The sequence below is a fragment of the Corythoichthys intestinalis genome, chromosome 8 (genome assembly GCF_030265065.1).
Source record: "Corythoichthys intestinalis isolate RoL2023-P3 chromosome 8, ASM3026506v1, whole genome shotgun sequence".
NCBI classification, from domain to species: domain Eukaryota; kingdom Metazoa; phylum Chordata; class Actinopteri; order Syngnathiformes; family Syngnathidae; genus Corythoichthys; species Corythoichthys intestinalis.
This window is the reverse complement of record NC_080402.1, coordinates 39415630-39426000: the sequence shown is the minus strand read 5'-3', so window position 1 is coordinate 39426000 and position 10371 is coordinate 39415630. Positions and strand designations below refer to the sequence as shown.

The 10371-nt window shown below is 41.3% G+C and overlaps 1 protein-coding gene across 2 annotated transcripts; it reads left to right on the top strand.

The window, feature by feature from the left end:
• The first annotated feature begins 7602 nt into the window (after positions 1-7602).
• Positions 7603-8688, top strand: nanos3 (nanos homolog 3). Of its 2 annotated transcripts, XM_057844111.1 has the most exons (2): positions 7603-7772; positions 7903-8688. In XM_057844111.1, exon 2 carries the CDS (start codon positions 7918-7920, stop codon positions 8473-8475), a length of 558 nt encoding a protein of 185 aa, XP_057700094.1. In that variant the 5' UTR covers positions 7603-7772; positions 7903-7917; the 3' UTR covers positions 8476-8688. The 2 variants fall into 2 exon arrangements, with proteins under 2 accessions (XP_057700094.1, XP_057700093.1); XM_057844110.1 differs by having other exon boundaries at positions 7641-8688.
• The last annotated feature ends 1683 nt before the right edge of the window (positions 8689-10371 follow it).

Here is a 10371-nt window from a genome sequence, read left to right as displayed (position 1 = left end):
GTATCAACATTTTGATGGCCACAAAACCTTTGAAATAAGACTGACCAACACAAGACGATTAAAAAAAAAAAAGTTTCCTAAATGTGTGCTATACTAAGTAGTATTGTTCTGCTTTGAGTACACTGAAAAACTTACTTGATAAAATCATTGTAACAATTTGCACTTTTAAGTAAATCTTACTCCTTGCTATATTCGGTTCACGAGCAGTAAAATTTACTTAATTGTAACAATTTGCACTTCTATTATGATGCAAATTTTACATTAAAATTTTGAAGCCCACAAAACCTTTTGAAATAAGACTGACCAACACAAGATGATTTTTTAAAAATTATTTAATCATGTTTCCTAAATGTGTGCCAAGTAGTATTGTTCTGCTTTGAGTACACTGGAAAAAAATAACTGGTTCACTTGATAAAATCATTGTAACAATTTGCACTCTTAAGTAAATTTTACTCCTTGCTATATTCAGTTCACAGGCAATAAAATTTACTTGCTATATTCAGTTCACAGCCAGTAAAATGTACTTAATCAAAGTGCGAATTGTTACAACTATGATGCATATTTTACATTAATATTTTGAAGCCCACAAAATCTTTTGAAATAAGAGTGACCAACACAAGATAATTAAAAATAAATAAATAAATCATGTTACCTAAATGTGTGCCAAGTAGTATTGCTCTGCTTTGAGTACACTGAAAAAACAACTGGATTTACTTGATAAAACTTCATACTGAAAGCAGTAAAATTTACTTAATAAAACTAAGTGCAAATTGTTACAATGATTGGTGTTGGACCTGAACAACAGGTCATTTTGCTGGAACATGGAGAGCTGGAGTTTGGAGATGAGGTCAACACTAAAGATGTGATGGAAGCTGTCTGGAAAATAGGGCAGGAGCTTCGGCCCATGAAAAAATATTACTGAGGAACCAGTTTGCACTTCTATTAAATTTGCACTTCTATTTAATAAATTTCACTGCTTGCAATATTAAGTTCAGTTCACAAGCAGTAAATTTACTGCTTGTGAACTGAACTTAATGTGAACTGAACTTAATATTGCAAGTAGTAAAATTTACTTAAAGTGCAAATTGTTAACTGGTGGATTTACTTGATAAAATCATTGTAACAATTTGCACTATAAGTTTAGTCCTTGCTATATTCAGTTCACAGGCAGTAAAATTTACTTAATTGAAGTGCAAATTGTTAAAATTATGTTGCAAATTTTACATGAACATTTTGAAGCCCACAAAACCTTTTGAAATAAGACTGACCAACACAAGATTATTATTATTATTTTTTTTTTAAATCATGTTCTCTAAATGTGTGCCAAGTAGTATTGTTCTGCTTTGAGTACACTGAAAAAAATAACTGGATTTACTTAGCAATTTGCACTTCATTTAAATAAATTTTACTGCTTGCAATATTAAGTAAATTGCACTGCTTGGGAACTGAATTTAATATTGCAAGTAGTAAAATTTACTTAATTAAAGTGCAAATTGTTACAATGATTTTATCAAGTAAATCCACCAGTTATTTTTTTACAGTGTACTCGAAGCAGAACAATACTACTTAGCACACACTTAGGAACACGATTTTTAAGAAATTGGTCTTGTGTTGGTCAGTCTTATTTCAAAGGTTTTGTGGGCCTCAAAATGTGAATGTGAAATCTGCATCTTAAGGCCTAACTTTTACTGAGTACATTTTACTGCTTGTAATAAGTTTAGTTCACAAGTAGTAAGAGTTATTTAATAGAAGTGCAAATTGTTACAATGATTTTATAAAGTAAATCAGTTTTTTTTTCAGTGTACCCGTTGATATTTAAATTGAGTGTGAAAGAAGTTTCAGAGCTTTTGAGAAAAACTGACAAGCTATTTTAAAACAAGTCTTCAGTCCTCTGTTGCCAGGATTTGAAATGGGGGGGGGAGTATATAACCTTGAAACTATCCTCATAACGCTCTCATATAAACTATATAGCTACTATAGCCTATGCAATTTGTTTATTTAGCACCATTCGATAAATGTTGAGTGCAACTCTATGCAAGAGTGCCAGGGAGCAAGATTGGACCAACGGCTTCCTCGTCTGATTTAAACGAGCTGTGAAAGCTGCTGGTTATTTGATGCATTGATCTTGGACACTTCAAATGTGTGCCACAGATTGACCCCAAACACTGTTTAAGGAGCTCGTTTAGCCTCCGCCCAGCCAGCAAAGGGGCTGGCCCCTCCCAATTCAGAAGATTAATCAGCGGTGGAATTATAAAAGGGTTGTTTAAAAAAAAAAAAAAAAAAAGGGGGTTGGCTCATTGCCCAAAGTATCGTTATAGTATGTTTAGTTGAGACACACTTGAGATGTAATCCAATACAAAAGCTGTTAAAGAGCCTATGACAGCAAATAGCATGTTTATTTCATATTTCACGCAGTATTTTATGCTCCTAAATGAAATGGACTGCTTGGATGTGTGTGGAAGCGATCGACATATTCAATTTTTTGAATCCCGCACTATGACAATGAGTGACTTCCGGCCAGAGTCTGGAATGAGGATGAAGGCGAATGTGACGTCAGCGGACCAATCATCTTCACAATACAGCCATTTCTATATTATGCAGAGGGACTGCGGATTCATCTGATTTTTCGCGTTCATTAATTTTTTGCATCACACCAGCCCAATGTCCTGCACCACAGAGAGGCGTGTGAGCCTTTTTGGTTTTCAAAAATATCCTGTATACTGCGAAGAGTGGGCAAATCAAGTCTGACAACTGTGGGACCATTGGACAGACAAGGAAGTGAGTAAACTACCTGTACGTGTTTTTATGTCAAATAATGGGATAATGGTACACATTTTAATATGGAGGTGGCTTGCATTTTGTGGGCGACAATGCTGAGAAATGAAAAGGCGGGAGTGGCCCTCATTTTTTTTTTTTTTTAATGTTGCAGCTGAAGTTTTTATTGAGTTGAAAAAGCCCTCCAAATTATCCTTTTTTTTGTTGTTGTTGAGCAAGTTTGTGGTTTTTATTGTCCTAGCATATTGCTTTCAATTCTAATTGATATTTGTCTATTTTTGGCCGTAATCTGGTCATAAATTGGGTTGTAATGGGAGGGAGTATTTGCTCATATAAGTGAATTTCTGGGAAAAAAACAAGATGGCAAACAATATGGAGGTGGCTTGCATTTTGTGGGTGACAATGCTGAGAAATGAAAAGGTGGGAGTGGCCCTCATTTCACTTTTTTAAAATGTTGCAGCTGAAGTTTTTCTTGAGTGAGTTGAAAAAAAACCCCAAATTATCTTTTTGTTGTTGTTGTTGTTGTTGAGCAAGTTTGTGGTTTTTATTGTCCTAGCATATTGCTTTCAATTCAAATTGCTTTTTGTCTATTTTTGGCCGTAATCTGGTCATAAAGTGGGTTGTAATGGGAGGGAGTATTTGCTCATATAGGTGAATTTCTGGGGAAAAACAAGATGGCAAACAATATGGAGGTGGCTTGCATTTTGTGGGTGACAATGCTGAGAAATGAAAAGGCGGGATTGGCCCTCCCTCATTTCACTTTTTTTTTTTTTAAATGTTGCAGCTGGAGTTTTTCTTGAGTGAGTTGAAAAAGCCCCCCAAATTATCTTTTTTGTTGTTGTTGTTGTTGAGCAAGTTTTTGGTTTTTATTGTCCTAGCATATTAGGCTCGAGCTTTTACGTCACAGCAGCACGGGACCATGCGAGATTTGCGACAACGCAGCCATTTCGGAAGCACGTCTGCATCACGGAACATTTAAACTTAACGGCAAATACAATTCAACTACGAGTGCCAAAGATGGGAAAAAAGTAAGGAAAACTTGCCAGTTCGATACAGAGACAAACTTGTTACCATGGTGAAGGACAGATATGTGAGCAATTTTAGGGATGTGAACAATGTTGACCCTTACAAGCAAGCCGAACACAAATGGAATAAAGATGTCGACAAGCTTCCACCACTATGTGAAATGGACATCATGCTGTATTTAGTGTTTGGTGTAAGTTACTACACTCATCAGCAATTCCGAAACTACAACTCGCTACAAAGCTACGAACAGTTTTGCTGCGGATGGGTGCAGGATCTGCACATCATGACCATAGCAAACGGCAACACCATCTTTCTAGCAAAGGTAGGCAATGTGTGTTTACATTAGTCTGTGACCACGGATGTACAAATTTTTTGTTGCAGAAAATGTAGCCTGTGTACAAATTCTTTGCCACTCTCTCACGTCAAAATATTACAGCTTTTTCATTTAGCAACGACAGGAATTATGTCCTATGAAGACAATGCACATGTATGTATGCTAGTTTAGCTGTAGCTATAGCTAACAACAGGCCGACTTAGGGCATAAAGTTACCGAAATTTGCGTAAACAAACGAAATTAACTTACCGGAGTGGAAGTGCATAGAGCAAACTCTGTGTGTAACTGGAGAATCAAACGTTATGCCCTTCCTTCTATTAGAGGCCACCCATGCCATTCTTGGACATTTGGTAAGTTCAGATATTAGGGGGGGATGATAAATGTCAACTTCAACCGATGCAAATTGCCACTCAATCACGTGTTCCGCACCTAAAATAATGATGATTGGTACCTTTGGAATGATCATGCGGTTTAAAAAAAACTTCTGCACCCTGACATTGTATATTTTTTGCAACATGGGCATGCATATGCACACACAGGTAGGTATAGGCAATGAATTATTACAGCATGGCAACCGATGTATTTCAAGTCAGGCACAACAACAGACTGCGCATATCTCACAGAACGGCTTTAGGAGCCTGTCACGAGCTTGCTGAGACATTCTTTAAAGGTGTTGTAGTCCATCACCTTCCTATCCCCCTTCCTCCCCAAGAAGACCTTGAGAGCCTCCCCAAACTCCTGAGCTGTCTTGTCTCTCTGTTTCCCATTTATATCTGTCTTTCTGATCTTGAAGAGTGGATCTGTCTTGGGAAGGAGCGTGCTTGTGTCTCTCGCGTACTGCATCTCTGTCTTCATCCTCTCCTGCTTCTCCTTCATGTTGTTAGCGGTCATGTCGGCCAGGAAGGTGTCCACCTCCTCTGCCGAAGTGAAGGGCCCACCGCTCTCCTTCAGCTTCTCCAGGGACTCCAGTTTCTTCCTTTCGTGTTGCAGTGAAGCCTCCCTCCTCTCATCAGACCCCTTCTGCATCCTCTCCTTCATGGAGCTCGTCCAGGTGAGCTCCAGCTCCCTCTTTGCCATGGCCGCTTCCCTATAGCCCCTAAAGCTGGGGGTTTGGTCTTCCCTCAGCTCCTTGCACCTTTGCAGAATCATCTGCCTGCTGACAGCCTGGAGGCTGCGGGTTTTCATCCTCTTCAGCTCCGACGAATCTCTTCCTTGTCTTTCTGTTCACATCTTGCTTCTCTTCTTCTTCCATGGCGTCCGGGACTTCCTCTGTTTTCTTTTCGGTAGTGTTTCCTTTCCTCTCCTCCTTGGTGTCTTCTGTTCTGGGTTTCTTAGCAGCGCTACCCTCCTCCTCATCGCTGCTGGCATCACTGCTGGACAGGCTGCCATCCTCATTCAGTATCTCTTCTATGTGGGAGAGAGGATGGTACAGGAACTGCTTGTCCTTTTCCTCCCTGTAGGCCTCCAGCCTCTCTCTCGCCCTCTGCCTCTTCATCATGGCCTGGTACCACACAGGATCCACTTCCTTTCCACATTTCATCTTCCTCTCCGTCCTCTGGTCCTCGTAGTACAGTTCCTCCATTCTCCCCATGCTCACTCCCCACACCTCTTCCACCTTTTTCTTCTTCTCCCTGTCCTCCTCCCCATTCGGCTTCCTGGGAAAGATGTCGTAGAGCTGGTCCTTCTTCGAGATGAGCTCCATGTACTCTGCCACCTTACGCTTCCCCTTTCCTCCTTTCTCCTGCTGCTGGTACCTGTGGTTGCCCTCCTGAACCAACTTCAGAAGGTCCCCCAGCCGCCTCTTCAGACTCGATAGTGGGATGCATGGGATTGAATCATGATACCATTTGGCGTAGATTTGTTTGGCCACTTCGTTCACCCCCACCTCCCTGGTGTGGCCTGCGCCACACCTGGTTTTGTCCGTGAAGTACCTTAGCATCCCGACTACACCGGCCAAGGTGGGCAGCTGGGTGGAGGGCTGGTACGTCTTCATCTTGGGGAAGATCACATCCAGGTCGTATACAGGGCCAGAGGAGCGAGTTTGAGGCCGAGAACTCTTGTCCGAGTTGCTACGGCTGGGTCCTGCCCCAGAGTCAGACATGGTCTTCAACAGTCCGATGAGCTCAAAGTTGAGATTTGGGCCTTGCTGGCCGGTTTATCTGAACCAGGAACCAGGAATTGGTTAAGGGGAACAGGAAACAGGAATAAATAGCATTAACCAGGTACTTATTTATTGCAAACCATGGTTGATATCAGGAGTTCGGAGTCGGGAGTCGGAGTCACCCTGAGTCGTGACAGCGATTCAGGAGTCGGGGTCTGATAAGGAGTCGGTCAGAAGCCCGCATTCAGAGTCGAAGTCGGAATAGCACCACCACCACGGCTCCGGAACCTTGGCGGGGACTCGGAATTGGAGTCGGAGTCCGAGTCACTCGGAGTCGTGGCGACGAGCCAAGAGTCGGAGTCGGTCAGCAGCCCGAAGTCGGAGTCGGAACAGCACCACCATCATAACTCCGAAACCCTGGTTGACATCATTGTATTGAGTGTGGACATAAGCATTATTGTGGTATATGCAGCATAAACTTCAGTTGCAGGGTGCAGAAGTTTTTTTTTAATAGTAGAACCCATTCTTTGGTGTGATTCTGTCCCATTTTTGATGTAGTTTTGCTGTGTAAGTGGTGGTTTGCATATTCTAAAATTTCTGTTTTTGCGCCAATTACCTACCCCCCCCCCCCCCCCCCCCCACAGATTTGACCTTTCCCTCGCCTTTTCTCCATGTAGGGATCCGGAAGAAACTCAATGGTGTTCCGTCGAGCTGTACATTCTCCTTTCTATTCGATCGGTTGTTGCAATTCTTTACAGCACAATAATTTCCAACCATTTTTAAAGGGCGACCTGTGTTCAAATGCCTCACTATTTATGTTTCTCGCTTCCAAAATGGCGATAGCGGCGGAAACCTCGCGAGTGCCACGTCATACGCTCGAGCCTAATTGCTTTCGATTCAAATTGATTTTTGTCAATTTTTGGCCGTAATCTGGTCATAAAGTGGGTTGTAATGGGAGGGAGGATTTGCTCATATAGGTGAATTTCTGGGAAAAAACAAAATGGCAAACAAGGGGTGTGTTCGACGAGATCAAGCAAGGGTATGTTTGGTATTCATTTTTTACAAAATGGACTCAGGGCTTTAAGGGCTAATCCTTCAAAAAAGCTTTAAGATGTCTGAACAAAAATTGTTCTAAGACAGCTGTGTTCTCTGGGGTTATAGACACTGCAGTTAGATATTGGTTTTAAATTATTGCACTTAAAGAGACAACCAGTTAAAATTTGCACCACAATTACCTTCGGAACAATCGTGGTCTGAAAAAAAAATGGTGGATTTACTTGGTAAAGTCATTGTAACTATTTGCACTTTTATTTTACTGCTTGTGAACTGAACTTAATATTGCAAGCAGTAAATTCTACTTAATGGAAGTATAAGTGCAAATTGTTAAAATTATTTTATTGAGTAAATTCACCAGTTATTTTTTCAGTGTGCCAACGGTTCCCCGCCTCCAGCCCTAGTCACTCCTCTTCCGGAAGGTCACGACTCACGATACTAGAACTGTCTCAAAACGGTCGCCAGGAACGCGCACGCAAACAGGTACTGTTGTACATCGGTGGACAGATTAACGCAGTTTTTCCACGCGAAACCAAACAATTGGGTCTATATGACTTGGGGTCATTTTGATCAGTCCAAGACCTTCATGGAATTTAACGGGAATATTTTTCAGCCTTGGAAGGACTACATGGGACTGTCGGATGTAATCCGAGGAGTCATGACCTCCACCCAGTCTCCACCTGCGGCTCCTAAAGTTCCAGTTCCACATGACAGAGGAACAGCGTTTGGTCCTCCCCGTGTAAGATGCGAGCCATTGCCAAATAGTTTCCTACCTTTTCGTGTGTGTGACACGCGCGTTCGCGTAGAATGGGCCATTCTACAGCCAGCTGGATGCATGTGGGCCAGACCGATGATTGCTTGGGCTCGTCCGCCTTTCCTTGGATGGCGCAGAGGCGCAAAGTGGCAACATTGCAGGATGACTGTGGTGCATCAGCATGGAGTCGATCCCAATGCTCTGGAGGCCATGTGCTGCAATTTTTGCAAGCACAACGGAGAGAGCGAGGAGGTGTACACGTCGCACAGGCTGAAGAGCGTCGCTGGGGAGGTTCTGTGCCCTTACCTGCGCAAGTACGTGTGCCCGCTCTGTGGAGCTACTGGCGCCTCAGCCCACACCAAACGCTTCTGCCCTAAGGTTGACAGCTCCTACATCCCACTTTACACAAACGCCAGACGCTTCATGCGTTGAAAGCCGACATTTGATTGACTGTTTACGGCTTGAACACGTCTGTTTGTGAGTTGTGATTTTTGAGTTTGTTAATGTACGTGTTTAAGCAATTTGCATGCTCTTACTGTTTACACGTTTGCTGTGGTGTTAGTATTACATAATGGCTGCCAGATACTCGTTCAAACTGTTTTATATATTTTACAAAGTAGCCAGCCGACTGATTGTGCAAAAAAAAGTTGATAGTTTTTGTTATGTTAGACGAAATAAATATACGTTTTAAGTTGTACTGAGATTCTGTGAGGTTTTTTATTATTGTAAATCATGGCATCATTTGTAATGTTAATCATTTGTGATAGTCATTAATAGTTTTATCAGAACTAACCATGTTGCTTTTAGTCAAGTAAATTGGAATCAATTTAATTGTATAACACTTAATTTGGTAATTTAGTTTGATTAATTTTAATCTAAATTTTGCAACTTGAATTGGTATTTTTCAAACTTAATTCATTATGGAACATGAATTTGAAAAGGTAAGGAGCTAAATATTTCAAGTAGGTGAACTGTAAAATTCTAATTTATGTAATTCCTGGACTATAAAGCGTATCTGTCAATAAGCCACATTGGCAAAATTTCCCACATGCTAAGAAAAAATCCATTTACAGTGATCCCTCTCTACTTTGCGCTTTACTCTTCGCGCAATCAGTCGGCATCACTCGGGACTCTTCCAAACTGATTGGCCGAGATGTTTCACCCTGCTGCTTTCCAATACCTATTGAAGGAAGACCACTCTCTCGCCTTTTTGTGCTTGTGACGTCATTTAAAATGACTTCGAAACGTCCTCCACCTGCTAACAGTGTAGGAAAAAGTTAAATTATTGAACATGCTTAAAGTTTGCCACAGCTATGTGTCCATTGCACGCCATGTGCCGTCAACACATTGTTGAGAACAGTAAGGGCTAATGGCTAAAAATCAGAGCAGTTCTTGAACGCGACACGAGCTGCACAGCGCCATGGTGCCAAGCAATTTTAAACGTCATCTCCAAACGAAACATCCGTCGCTTCAAAACAAGTCGATGGACTATTTTGTTTGCCTTCGTGAAAACACTAAAAACAGGCAACTTTATTTTGTAATATAAAAACTACGAAGGAAAATGAGAAAGCCCTCAAAGCCAGTTACCTTGTTGCTGAATCCAAAAAGTTCCACACCGTGACAGAGACATTAATACTACCTGTCTACAAAGCCATTGTCTGCGAGATGCTCGGCCCTGATGTGGTTAAAGACATTGCTCAAGTCCCCCTGTCTGATAATTCTGAGCTTTTTCAAGCCTAACTGCTATAAAAAATAAGTAAAAAAAAAAAAAAAAAAAAGACAGAGCTGTTGAAGAATAAGGATATTGACTTTGTGTTCATCTAAACAGGCTCAAGTTTCACACGGAGTAAGTATACATACTGAGAAATTATTTTATAATTGAATATACTGTACAGAAAATAATTTTGGAACATTTTTGGTTAGTGGTGTGCCACGAGATTTTTTCCAATGTAAAAACGTGCCGTGAGTCAAAAAAGTTTGAAAAACAGTGGTTTAGACCAGGCGTCCCCAACGACCGGGCCGTGGACCGGTACTGGTTCGTAGCGCATTTGGTACCTGGCTGCGCAGAAATTATAATTTAATAACGACAGCATTCTGGGCATTTGACTTTGGCCTGTGCCGCTTAACACACCAATATCCCTGTCTACTCTAGATATACAACTACAGGATAGGAGGTCGTCATAGAAATGCATTGATTAGGCTGTTAGCACTAAATCTCGTTTTGTATATCTATGCACGCTTGGACTCGATACTAACGTATGACGTAGGTCGTCGCCAATCACATTTCTTCCCGGAAATAATTAGCCCCCACACTAGAATGACTGAATA